At 41.7% G+C, this 14,131-nt stretch overlaps 1 protein-coding gene across 2 annotated transcripts; it reads left to right on the forward strand.

The window, feature by feature from the left end:
- Positions 1 to 462: 462 nt before the first annotated feature.
- Positions 463 to 10,289, forward strand: LOC115158575 (volume-regulated anion channel subunit LRRC8D). 2 transcript variants are annotated; one of them, XM_029707694.1, is made up of 2 exons: positions 463 to 1,207; positions 6,697 to 10,289. In XM_029707694.1, coding segments are annotated over exons 1-2 (2,544 nt in total). In that variant the 5' UTR covers positions 463 to 1,206; the 3' UTR covers positions 9,240 to 10,289. The 2 variants fall into 2 exon arrangements, with proteins under 2 accessions (XP_029563554.1, XP_029563555.1); XM_029707695.1 differs by having other exon boundaries at positions 463 to 1,022.
- The last annotated feature ends 3,842 nt before the right edge of the window (positions 10,290 to 14,131 follow it).

Here is a 14,131-nt window from a genome sequence, read left to right on the forward strand (position 1 = left end):
TCGTTTTCTTCACTGCATTGCAGGCATTAGCAGGCAAAAGACCATGTTCATAATCATCATCGTTGCCACTGTCTAATAACGGATGTAAAAAAAATAATGATAGCAAAAATGAGTTATGTAGAAATGATTTCATACTCCACAATTGTTGTCACTGGGGCACTCCCCCCCTCCCCAGAACCGCTAGTGACCTCAAACCATCCGCTCCGACAAATATTCCACTCGCTGTTTTTTTCTGGTTCAATGAAAGTCAATGAACAACTCACTATGTAGACCAGACCCAGCTGCTATTGCATTGGTGTCTATGGGAGACCCACCCCGTTAAGTAGACCGGAAGTGACACTTTTATTCAATGGTAAACGGACTGAGTGAACTCTTTATTTATCCATCATCTTTGTTGACTAAAACCATTTCCATTTGCAACGTCCTCCGCCATAGCCTGGCTGGCGCGACTAAAGTGTCTCATAGCGCAAAGAGAGATGTACTTCGAGGTGTTTTAGCCTGACTGTCTTCGCCCCGTCAGAACATATTTCAATGCAGATTCAGGCGCGCAATAGTGGATCTCCCGTAGGCTACCTCGTGTGAAGCACAAACTGTACATTCGAAATTGACAATAGAACGCATGTTGTGTAACCATTTCACTCTCAAACAGGACATTCAATGGCCGAGATTTATTTCCCAAGTCGGCATTGAGCAATTCCGTACATGCGCTATTGGGCTATAGGATTTTGGGGTAAACGAATCCAAGTGGACCGCGTAGAAATAGCTTGTGGATGTTATCCTAATACCTTGGGCAATCTGCATTGAACTGTGCTATTTGGATATAGTTCAAATACACTGGATAAGACATCATCCATTCGCAGTGCTATCAATAGGCTATAGCGAAGAGGAAAAATGCTGTGTCACATTTGGAGGCCACTCACGCGCATCCCGTGCCAGCCAGTCTGAGCCAGCCAGTGCATGCGCCCAGTGCGCCATCGATGATGTTGTGGGATATATCCAGTCTGGTCGACTAAACCGGCGATGTAATTACCACGCTATGTGTTATAACATTTTTAAAATCGACATAGGCACAAACAGCCACTGGACTTTTCATTCAATCTATGTAGCCTACAGAAGCGCTGGTGAACATTATGTTCTATGTAGGAGGAGGTGGTGGGTAGCCTATGCAATTTCAGTTGTCGACGTACTGATCCCATTTTGGAACACAGTAAGTAGCCGAAGCTCTTCATAATATAACAACCATATAACCTACAGTAGCTGATGTATAACGCAGTGTTTAGCCTTTCTGTCACATGGCAATGTAAACAAGGCATATTTAAAACCTGACTACTGCCCTTACATGTGGTCCAGCAGCTTGTGAATACAGTAGCCTACAGTAATGTAGCCGAGTTTATCAACTCCATGATGTTGAGAAACCCAGTTAACAGCGTAGCTACCGCAAACATGGCCACTTTTGATTGTGGGATGCTGTGGAATTGGAACACTGGGACAAAGCCCCAGCTGATGTTAAAACGCTATAGGCTACCTCTATCAATGCTTTGCATGTCCCACATATTTGTGAATACTACATCAGCATTATACTGCCTATGTCATATTTACAACTAAATAGTTGACATGGAGTTTTATTTTTATTCAGGATAAGACATTGGATCTATGGTAGGCCTAATAGGAATATTTTACTGCCGCTAAAGTTCAAATGTCAATTTGTCCTCTCACCTACTCAGGCTTTGAACAGATTTTCATTACATTTTGTTTGTGTGACTGCTCTTGCCTATCAGTGTATCAGTGTTTTGTTACTTGTCGTGTTTTATGTTTTTGTGTGGACCCCAGGAAGAATAGCTCCTGGTTCGGCAAAAACTAATGGGGATCCGAATAAATCAATTACATGCAACAATCTAGTGCATATGCTTACTCAGTTTAAAATATGGGAATGTTGCACAACACAGTAGCCTATTCTTGACACCAAGAGGCTGGGTAGAGTAGTGAGCTGCCCAGCAAATCCTCAGTGTGATAATGCTCACCATTGAGAGATCATATGGTTCATTTCATGTCAATGGGTCTACTGAGTGCTCTGATTGGATGTTTTAGATGCCAATCATTTTCTGTTGACAAATGAGTGACTCTTGCATAGCTCTTCAGCACTTGACCTACTTTGGAAAATGTTCATACTGAGGTTAGCTTAGGTCTTCAGTCAGTATGCCAGCCAAATTCTACATAACTAAGCATATTCCTCCCAGCTGCTGTTCTAGTCTTAACCCTCTTGTGCACAGCTGGCAATATAGCTGAAAATATAGAGTTGGCATAGTGGTTTATTTGAACTTGGAATATATGTCTGCTTTAGTTGCACATTTATTTAACTAGGCAAGTCAGTTAAGAACAAATTCTTATTTACAATGACGGCCTAGGAACAGTGGGTTGTTTAGGAGTAGAACGACAGATTTTTACCTTATCAGCTCGGGGATTCAATCTTGCAACCATTCGGTTGCTGGCCCAACGCTCTAACCACTAGGCTACCTGCTACTCCAATTTATAACAACATAAGTGTTCTCAACCAACGTTTAAAAGGTAAACGATAACACATGCATCAACAAATCTTGAAGCTGGGACAAGTACACAGTGTACTGTCTACATTTCTGCACACTCAGGAGTTCAGTTCCGTCTTAAAGCAACCCCAACATCTGGGCCTCGGTGTAGGGAATAGGGTGACAACTTGATCCCCAACTTGCACTGCCTCTGAAGTACAGAAACTTGTACCAGATGATTTCCATTATATTTCAGCATTTTGTCTGAGCAGATTTGGATGTGGAAGACTGACGTTTGCATCCACATGACTTTTCCACCAACACCCTTAACCACATTTGACTGAAACTAAACCACAGTCTAGTCTGCTTGCAAGTGTGACCTTCATAAAAACACACTGGCATTGTGCTAGTCACTAATTGTCTCTGGCATGGTGTCAGTGGGCTCTGCTTTTGTCTTTTACACATTTATATGCAGTGGAGAAAGGCTAGCTAGAGCAATTATACACAGATGTTCCCTATATAGTGTACTACTTTTGACCAGGGACCAAAGGGCTCTGGTCGAAAGTATTTGCGTCCTAGTCAAAAGTACTGCACTATATAGGGAATGTGGTGCCATTTGGGACACATCCTTAGTCTTGTGGTAAGCAGAAGGACATTTAGGGCATTGGTCATCTGTTGGTATTATGACGGCACTAGGGAATATGTGGCATGCTATTTCTGTAGGCTGTCGATAGGTTACCCTCTGGATGAATGAATGATGAACCACTGAAGGTGATAACATGGGCCAAGAGTGCATCACTCTGGACAGCAGGTCTCAGAGGAATGTATTGTAGTGATCCTTGCTATATGAGCCATGTTACAATTCCCAGAAGTGGGATGGCGGCTGTGAGGCCACCGGAACGCGCTACCCAGATGTGTGAGGAGGCTGAGTAGTTGAAGCACGGAGACATGCATTACCATTGGGAGGGGGCAGTGTAGTGATCCTCGCTCTATGAGCCATGTTACAATTCCCACCAAGGGGGTTAACCCTATTTGCAGGATGCGTAGGGTGTTTGCCTTTCACGCCAGCAAACCCGGGTTCGCTTTCCTGCACTGCCTTTCGCTACAGTATTATGAATGTGTATTCAGTTCACTTCCAAGACTACTGCCATCTTGGACAGGTTTCTCTTGCAAAATGGATTTTAACTCAGTGAGACTAAACTGTATTTATAAAGGTTAAAAGATAATGGTACCCAATAATGACATTTTGAGAATGAATGTTGAATTATCCTATAGGGTATCAGAATTTAAGGATCTCAGATGATATAGTCATTATATTGAAGTATTTATTTGTTTGAAGACAATATGTACAATTAGATAAATATGATGTTTGAGACCGCAATTAGCTTAAATGCACATAATTACAAATGAGCTACAGAGTACTCTGCCTATAGCAAACGTGTGACTGATTGTCAGGCTGTTCACTTGACTTTCCAGGTCTCATTTCAAAGGACAAAATTATGGACCACCCTTTTGTTTTTTTTGCAGTTCCCTGCAAGGCAGACATTCTTAATTCCCCTGCCATCTTTTCTGTCTGGCTGTCAGGTTTTAGTAAGGCTTTGGGTTTGTTCTTAACGCGTGGGTTAGTCACATCAAAGCCCAAATAAGTCTCATATGATGAAGGGTAGGTGTAAAGCTAGAGATCACCAAGACAAGCAAAGACAAACAAAGACAGTAATGACAAACAGTTTTTGATTAGATAAAAAAGTAGTGTTTTAGGCTTAGTCATGACATGTTCCACCTATGTCGATTAGCTTTAGAAATTGGAAAAAATGCAGAGCCCTGCTGTTCTGCTGGTTCTTCATAGCTTGTTCTCCATCTTATTTTTTAAATAGGAAGCCAATTTGTTCTCAGCACTGATCAAAACTCGTTTTCTCATGGCTCTCTCTTGTCCCTCTGCAGCAGACATACAGTGTCTTTGGAAAGTATTCAGACCTCTTAACTTTTTCCACATATTGTTGTTACAGCCTTATTCTAAAATGGATTAAATTGCTTTTTTCCCTCATCAATCTACTACACACAATACCCCATAATGACAAAGCAAAAACAGGTTATTAGACATTTTTGCAAATGTATTCAAAATAAAAACTGGAAATATCACATTTACATAAGTATTCAGATCCTTTACTCAGTACTTTGTTGAAGCACCTTTGGCAGCGATTACAGCCTCAAGTCTTATTGTGTATGACGCTACAAGCTTGGCACATCTGTATTTGGGGAGTTTCGCCCATTCTTTTCTGCAGATCCTCTCAAGCTCTCTCAGGTTGGTTGGGGAGTGTCGCTGCACAGGTATTGTCAGGTCTCTCCAGAGATGTTAGATCGGGTTCAAGTCCGAGCTCAGGCTAGGCCACTGAAGGACATTCAGAAACTTGTACTGAAGCCATTCCTGCATTGTAATGGCTGTGTGCTTCGGGTCGTTGTCCTGTTGGAAGTCAAACCTTCGCCTCAGTCTGAGCGCTCTGGAGCAGGTTTTCATCAAGGATCTCTGTATTTTGCACCGTTCATCTTTCCCTCGATCCTGACTAGTCTCCCAGTCCCTGCCGCTGAAAAACATCCCCACATCATGCTGCCACCACCATGCTTTACCGTAGGAATGGTGCCAGGTTTCCTCCAGACGTGACATTTGGCATTCAGGCCAAAGAGTTCAATCTTGGTTTCATCAGACCAGAGAATCTTGTTTCTCATGGTCAGAGTCCTTTAGGTGCCTTTTGACAAACTCCGAGCGGGCTGTCATGAGCCTTTTACTGAGAAGTGGCTTCTGTCTGGCCACTCTACCATAAAGACCTGATTGGTGGAGTGCTGCAGAGATGGCTGTCCTTCTGGAAGGTTCTACCATCTCCACAGAGGAACTCTGGAGCTCTGTCAGAGTGACCATCAGGATCTTGGTCACTTCCCTGACTAAGGCCCTTCTCCCCCGATTGCTCAGTTTGGCCAGGCGGCCAGCTCTAGGAAGAGTCTTGCTGGTTCCAAACTTCTTCCATTTAAGAATGATGGAGGCCACTGTGTTCTTGAAGAACTTCAATGCTGCAGAAAATGTTTGATACCCTTCCCCAGATCTGTGCCTCGACACAATCCTGTCTCGGAGCTCTACGGACAATTCCTTCGACCATATGGCTTGGTTTAGACAGGTGTGTGTCTTTCCAACATCATGTCCAATCAATTAAATTTACCACAGGTAGACTCCAAGTTGTAGAAACATCTCAAGGATGATCGATGGAAACAGGATGCACCTGAGCTCAATTTCAGGTCTCGTAGCAAAGGGTCTGAATACTTATGTAAATAAGGTATTTCCGTTTTTTTTATTTTATACATTTGCAAAAATAAAATAAAAACTTTTCGCTTTGTCATTATGGGGTATTGTGTGTAGATTGCTGAGGGAAAAAATGAAGAGGTCTGAATACTTTCCGAATGCACTGTATGGTATGTTTGGCACATCGAATTGCAATAAAATCACAGTATCGAAGCGCAATATATATATAGAATCATGAAAATTGCAATACATATGGTATTGGCACCTAAGTATTGTATTAATATTGTATTTTTAGGTCCATGGCCAGTCCCAACCCTAATGTTCATGCAGTAATGAAATAAATTAGTGGCAGATAGCCTAGAAATACTAGGGAATGTTGCCATATGCAAATTGTACATATATATATATTTTTTTACTAGGCAATTCAGTTAAGAACAAATTCATATTTACAATGCTGGCCTACCGGGGAACAGTGGGTTATCTACCTTGTTCAGTGGCAGAACGACAGATTTTTATCTTGTCGGCTTGGGGATTTGATCCGGCGACCTTTTGGTTACTGGTCCAACGCACTATACCTGCCTCCCCATGTTGTTGAAGATGTACTGTTCTTTTCTTCAATGATGTGTGTTCTGCATTTTTAATGCCACAATCTGAGTTTATCAGTGATGACTGATTTTCCAAATTGCATGTAGTCAAATTAGGACCCATAGTGAATCTAATCAAGACATCTAATGTAATGTAAATCCCGCAGATTTAAAAAACAACAAAATGCCTTCCCAATTTGGGCTTAATTCATTTTTGGAAGGTTTAATTGCACTTGTTTGTTAAATCATGTGTATATTCTGTTTGTCACTGTTTAATTAATACGTCTGCTTTCTGTTGCAGTGATGTTTACTCTTACCGAGGTAGCTGCCCTGAATGACATCCAGCCAACCTATCGGATCCTGAAACCATGGTGGGACGTCTTTATGGACTACCTGGGCGTCGTCATGCTGATGCTGGCCATATTTTCTGGAACCATGCAGTTAACCAAAGACCAGGTTGTTTGCCTTCCCATCCTGGAACCAGCTTCAGAGGACCCCAGCGGTTTCACAACACCGCATCCAGCAGAGGGGTCTGGTTCTGGGTCAGGGAACGGAGGAAGTAGGGGGACGCTAGCCGCCGCTCCCCTAGTGACTAAGGATCTACCGGATAGTGTTGTTCATCAGATTCACTTTACACATTCTGGTGGTGTTGGACAGCAGCCTCTGCCAACAGGCGTCAGGACAAACCTGGACTTTCAGCAGTATGTTTTTGTCAATCAGATGTGCTACCATGTTGCCCTGCCATGGTATTCTAAATACTTCCCATACCTTGCTCTCATACACACCATCGTCCTCATGGTCAGCAGTAACTTCTGGTTCAAATATCCAAAGACTTGTTCGAAAATAGAGCATTTTGTGGGGATTCTGGGGAAGTGTTTTGAGTCTCCTTGGACGACCAAGGCATTATCTGAGACGGCATGTGAGGACTCAGAGGAGAATAAGCAAAGGCTCACTGGTGCCCCTTTCCTGCCAAAACATATCTCAACCAGCAGTGAAGAGGGAAGTCCTAACCAGTCCACCCCGATGCTGGCTAAGTCTGGGGTCAAGTTCACTGCTGATAAGCCTGTCATTGAAGTCCCATGCATGACCATACTAGACAATAAAGATGGAGAGCAGGCCAAGGCCCTATTTGAAAAGGTTAGGAAGTTCCGTACCCACGTGGAAGACAGTGATTTGATCTACAAGCTCTACGTTGCCCAAACAGTGATCAAAACTGTGAAGTTCATTTTGATCTTGTGTTACACAATGACGTTTGTTGCTGCCATTGACTTTGACCATGTGTGTGAGCCTGACATAAAACATTTAACTGGATACACTAAATTCCAATGCACACATAACATGGCATTCATGTTAAGGAAGCTGCTTGTCAGCTATATTTCCCTCGTCTGTATATACGGCCTCATCTGTATATACACACTCTTCTGGCTCTTTCGACGACCTCTCAAGGAGTACTCTTTCGAGAAAGTCAGAGAGGAGAGTAGCTTCAGTGACATTCCTGACGTGAAGAACGACTTTGCATTTCTCTTGCACATGGTCGATCAGTACGACCAGCTGTACTCTAAGCGTTTTGGCGTCTTCCTCTCTGAAGTCAGTGAGAACAAGCTGCGGGAGATCAGCTTGAATCACGAGTGGACATTCGAGAAACTGAGACAGCATGTAACCCGCAACGCTCAGGACAAACTGGAGCTCCATCTCTTTATGCTGTCAGGTTTGCCAGACGCTGTCTTTGACTTGACAGATCTGGAGATCCTGAAGCTGGAGCTGATCCCAGAGGCCAGGATAACAGCCAAGATCTCCCAGATGATCAACATTCAGGAGCTACACTTCTACCACTGTCCTGCCAAAGTCGAGCAGACCGCGTTCAGTTTCCTTCGTGACCACCTCCGGTGCCTTCATGTCAAGTTTACGGATGTAGCCGAGATCCCCACTTGGGTGTACCTGTTGAAAAGTCTGAGGGAGCTGTACTTGGTCGGGAATCTGAATTCTGAAAACAACAAGATGATCGGCTTAGAATCTCTCAGAGACCTGAGGCATCTAAAGATTCTGCATCTAAAAAGCAATTTGACGAAGGTCCCGACCAACATAACAGATCTCTCTCCACACCTGATCAAGCTGGTGGTACACAATGACGGTACTAAACTCCTGGTATTGAACAGTTTGAAGAAAATGATGAATCTAGCTGAACTAGAGCTTCACAACTGTGAACTGGAGAGGATACCCCATGCTATTTTCAGTTTGACCAACCTGCAGGAGCTGGACCTGAAATCCAACAACATTCGCACCATTGAGGAGGTCATCAGCTTCCAGCACCTCAAGAGGCTGATCTGCCTCAAACTGTGGCACAATAAAATCATTACCATTCCATTGTCAATAAGCCATGTCAAAAACCTTGAGTCCCTCTACCTTTCGCACAATAAACTTGAATCTCTGCCCGTACCCTTGTTTAACCTGCTCAAGCTGAGGTATCTGGACATTAGCCACAACTCCATAGTGGTGATTCCGCTGGAGATTGGTTTCATGCAGAACCTCCAGCACTTTGCCATTACAGGCAACAAGGTGGAGGTAGTACCCAAGCAGCTGTTTAAGTGCACCAAACTGAGGACACTATGTCTGGGACACAATTGTATTGCCGTCCTTCCAGAGAAGATCAGCAATCTGGTGCAGCTAACAAACCTGGAGCTGAAGGGAAACTGTCTGGACCGCCTGCCGCCTCAGCTAGGCCAGTGTCACCTCCTCCGCAGGAACTGCCTGGTGGTGGAGGACCACCTGTTTGACTCACTCCCCCTAGAGATCAAGGAGAGTATCAATCAGGAAGCCAACGTGCCCTTTGCTAATGGGGTGTGAGTGTGGCAGGACAGTGACAGTCACTTTACCCATACAGGAATGGGATTACAAAAATGAGACAACTGTCCACAGTCAATGTTTTTAATTACAACATGTGAACTGAAAGAAAGGTTTTTGCTCAGGGCTGACTCATCATGAAAGAACAGATTATGTTTTAAACGGGTAGAAAATGGCACTGTGCTCACTCATTATGAAAGAAGATCCCAGGTACTCTGGAAAAAGCCATAAGTATGGTCTAGTTCAAGAAATGGTAGGTTAGTTCCAGAGTGATGGTCTGGTTCCAGAGTGATGGTCTGGTTCCAGAATGATTGGGCGGTTCCAGAGTGATGGGCTAGTTCCAGAATGATGGACTGGGGTGTAATCATTAGTCCAAACAGTTGCAAAACAGAACATTTTGCAACTAAAACTAGTGTTTCTATTGGACAATTCAGGTAGGTCCCCGTTTCATTCCATTTGCTTCTGTTTAAGAAATGTTTTGCAACAGAACCGGCGTAATGACTACATCCCTGGTTCCAGAATGAGGGGCTAGTTCCAGAATGAGGGGCTAGTTCCAGAGTGATGGCTAGTTCTAGAATGACGACCATGTTTGTGTTAGACCACGAAATTATTAGTCAATGTTCTGAGGAAAATGGATGCTCCTCTTAATTATGGAACAGAGAATGGTGGTGTGGAATTTATAGATGCGAGGGATATATGTTCTGATGAGATTATATGTTTGTTTCTTTTGTTTTTATGTTTTATAGCAACATTTTATGAAACGCCGTTTGGTTCTTTGTGTGTCAAAAAAGATACACGTCAAATAACACTATTTGTCGTGTCAAATAAGCTTGTTGACCAATCAGGACCGGAATATGACTGCACGTCACATAATAATTTAACGTGTTCATATTTATTTTTACGTAGTTATTACACATTGATTACACTATCACTCGTATTTCATATGTCACAACGATTCATCGATACTTATGCTATGATGCTACAGTACAGTGCTGGTCATAAAAAAAGCTAGTTAGCTCATGGATGCAAACAATGTCTTCCCAAAAAACATAGCAAAACGACAATCTGTTTCAGTAGCTATAGTTAGCTAGCTAACTATATAGCTAGGTATCATCATCATCTAAAATAACCTTAATTTATAAAACAGTTCTTATTTGATTAATGGTGGTCGAACCCATCTATGTGAAGCTAGCTACAATTTTATTTTGAAAGCAAACCGCAAATTTCACTATTGTGCCTAATCCTTATTGTGGCTATCTTCACAACACATAACCCGGTCAGGTCGAGCCTCATGAAGCTAGCTGGCTGCTTATAATGTTAGCTTTTGGCAACAGGGTTTAGTTGCTGGCTAGCTATTCATTTTCATTAACTAAAGTTCAGTTGCAATAGGTGAACAACAAGTGGCTACCTAGCTAATAATTACTCACAAGGATTCCTAAATCATTGCTAAGAATAATAAAAATGACTGCAGTTTCTACTGGTCATTGTTTTCAGGCTGGTTGTATTGGTGCTAGCTAGGTACCAAGCTAAAGCTAGCCAGCTCCCCCAGAAGTTGCGGTCCAACACAACATTCTACAATTAAACTGTGTTATTTGACATGTCAAATTAAAAGCTTATTTAACGTGTCAAATAGTGTTATTTGACGTGTATCTTTTTTGACACAAAGACCCAAATGGCGTTCCATAACATTTCTCTACGTTTTACCTGAATCCAGGAAAGTCCATATCATGGCTGTCTGATGAAAACCTCTCATAATTGTATGTTCGTTATTGGGTAAATAGGGTCATTTGTTCTATTCCCTGAAAAGTGTGTCTGAAGATAAAACTTCATAAGCTATTTTGAATACATTGTCTTGTCATAAAATGTTCAGAGTACATTGAGGGGAGTTAATGCTTTCAATAAATGTACAACAAAAATTAAAACGTTAAGGTTTTCATAAGACAGCGACGATATGTGGCAGTTTCGGGAGTCCTCTCTCGATTTTTACTTTGGTCTGTTATGTATATTTCATACAGTATATTACCTGCAGCTGTGTGAAAGGAACCACTAAACTCTCCGACAAATGCGACAACCCAGTCAACAAGCCTGCCTATGCCCCTATTGTGGTAGTACTGTACTGTACTGTCAGAACCACACGTAAGGAACAGACTAAAGAATCCATCAACAAGGATGATTATAAAACACTATTGCAGGGTTTCCCAAACTCGGTCCTCGGGACCCCAAAGGGTTCATGTTTAGTTTTTTGCACTAGCACTACACAGCTGACTCAAATAATCAACTAATCATCAAGCTTTGATAATTTGATTTGGCTGTGTAGTGTAAGAGCAAAAACCAAAATGTGCACCTTTGATATGACAACTCCTATGCATAATTGATGTGCTATAATATGGTCTTGGCTGCTAACTAAATGACTGTGCATGTGTATGTTTACTATCCTAGTCTTTTGCTCATAAATGTGTCAGTAAAGTATTTAACTGTTTCAGCAGACATTTTCAACACATGTTCGTAACCCTATGACGCATTCATATGCAAATAAAACTATGTCCCATATGTCTAGTGATTTCACAATATGTTTCAAGCATTTGAACTAGCCTACAACCACTGATATGGTTGTAGGCTACCAGAATGTGATGCAGGCCATGCCAGGTCAGTTTAATTGTTTTGCACCTTTCAATCAGTCAAAAGTTTCTTATTTTCTTGCATTCCATTGGTGGTGCACATTTAGTTATATGGCACGTATCTTTTCCATTAATTTGGGATTCAGACCTGCAGATATCTCCTAATGCATTTGGCTGTTCTACACAACAGATGCTGTTAAACATGGATTCACCTCAACATAATACCACTTTTTTGTTGCATGGAATCATCTGACAAACTTAGATATTTGGGTGAACGTTCCCTTTAATTTGAAATTTTGTTCAACCAGTGAAAAATGCTGCCATCTCAAGTGCTGCAGTGTTCAGTCTCGTATAGTTCAACTATTTTGAATGTTAAAGTATGACAATTGCAACTCAATAAAGGAATTGCGAAGCAAACCAACGGTGTCAAGTCTTGCATGGATTTGATGACAAGCTCATGGGGTTATGAGTAGTAGATTGCACTTGCAAAGTATAGATTAACATTTTTGGAGCCCAGAAATCAAAATGTATCACTTTGGTCTCAGAAACAATCACAATGTGGACCATCGAAAGATTAGAATGATAGAATATTAGCATGTACAGTACCAGTCAAAAGTTTTGACACACCTACTCATTCAAGGGTTTTTCTTATTTTGACTATTTTCTACATTGTAGAATAATAGTGAAGACATCAAAACTATGAAATAACACATATGGTATCATGTAGTAACCAAAAAAGTGTTAAACAAATCAAAATATATTTTAGATTTGTCAAAGTAGCCAGTATTTGCCTTGACAGCTTTGCATGTGCTTGACATTCTCAACCAGCGCCACCTGGAATGCTTTTCCAACAGTCTTGGAGTTCCCACATATGCTGAGCACATGTTGGCTGCTTTTCCTTGACTCTGCAGTCCATCTCATACCAAACCATATCAATTGGGTTGAGATCGGGTGATTGTGGAGGCCAGGTCATCTGATGAAGCATTCCATCACTCTTTTTCTTGGTCAAATAGCCCTTACACAGTCTGGAGGTGTGTTGGGTCACTGTCCTGTTGAAAAACATATGATAGTCCCACTAAGCGCAAACCAGATGGGATGGCGTATCGCTGCAGAATTCTGTGGTAGCCATGCTGATTAAGCGTGCCTTGAATTCTAAGTTAATTACTGACAGTGTCACCAGCAAAGCACCCCCACACCATCACACCTCCTCCTCCATGCTTCATGGTGGGAACCACACATGCGGAGATCATCCGTTCACCTACTCTGCGTCTTACACAGACACGGCGGTTGGAACCAAAAATGTCAAATTTGGACTAATCAGACCAAAAGGACCGATTTCTACTGGTCTAATGTCCATTGCTCATATTTCTTGGCCCAAGCAAGTCTCTTCTTATTATTGGTGTCCTTTAGTAATGGTTTCTTTGCAGCAATTCGACCATGAAGGCCTGATTCACGCAGTCTCCTCTGAACAGTTGATGTTGAGATGTGTCTGCTACTTGAACTCTGAAGCATTTATTTGGGCTGCAATTTCTGAGGCTGGTAACTCTAATGAACTTATCCTCTGCAGCAGAGATAACTCTGGGTCTTCCTTTCATGTGGCGTTCCTCATGAGAGCCAGCTTCATCATAGCGTTTGATGGTTTTTGCGACTGCACTTGAAGAAACTTTCAAAGTTCTTGAAATTTTACGGATAGACTGACCTTCATCTCTTAAAGTAATGGTGGACTGCCGTTTCTCTTTGCTTATTTGAGCTGTTCTTGCCATAATATGCACTTGGTCTTTTACTAAATAGGGCTATAATCTGTATACCACGCCTACCTTGTCACAACACAACTGATTGGCTAAAGCGCATTAAGAAGGAAAGAAATTCCACAAATTAACTTATTTCATAGTTTTGATGTATTAACTATTATTCTACAATGTAGAAAATAGTACAAATAAAGAAAAACCCTTGAATGAGTAGGTCTGTCCAAACTTTTGAGATGTAATGTACATATTTGATGCATTATTGATTAACTGCATTTTAGTAGTGTTAATATGGAATAATGTGATGACATTACCATTTCCAAATTATTACTATTTTCTCTCCATGATTGTGTTTTGAAACTTGTTTGAGAGAAATGTTTGTTCCTGGTTTTATATTGTATACATTTGTAGTACATGTTTTTACCAAGGTATTTATATTTAAAGTCATGAGAATTATTTGTAGAGCCTGTCTAACCAAAAGGTTAGTATGAGGGATACGGGTGATTCACTGTTGTAATGGCCCTCAGCAACC

Source organism: Salmo trutta, chromosome 22 (assembly GCF_901001165.1).
Source record: "Salmo trutta chromosome 22, fSalTru1.1, whole genome shotgun sequence".
Classification (NCBI taxonomy): Eukaryota; Metazoa; Chordata; class Actinopteri; order Salmoniformes; family Salmonidae; genus Salmo; species Salmo trutta.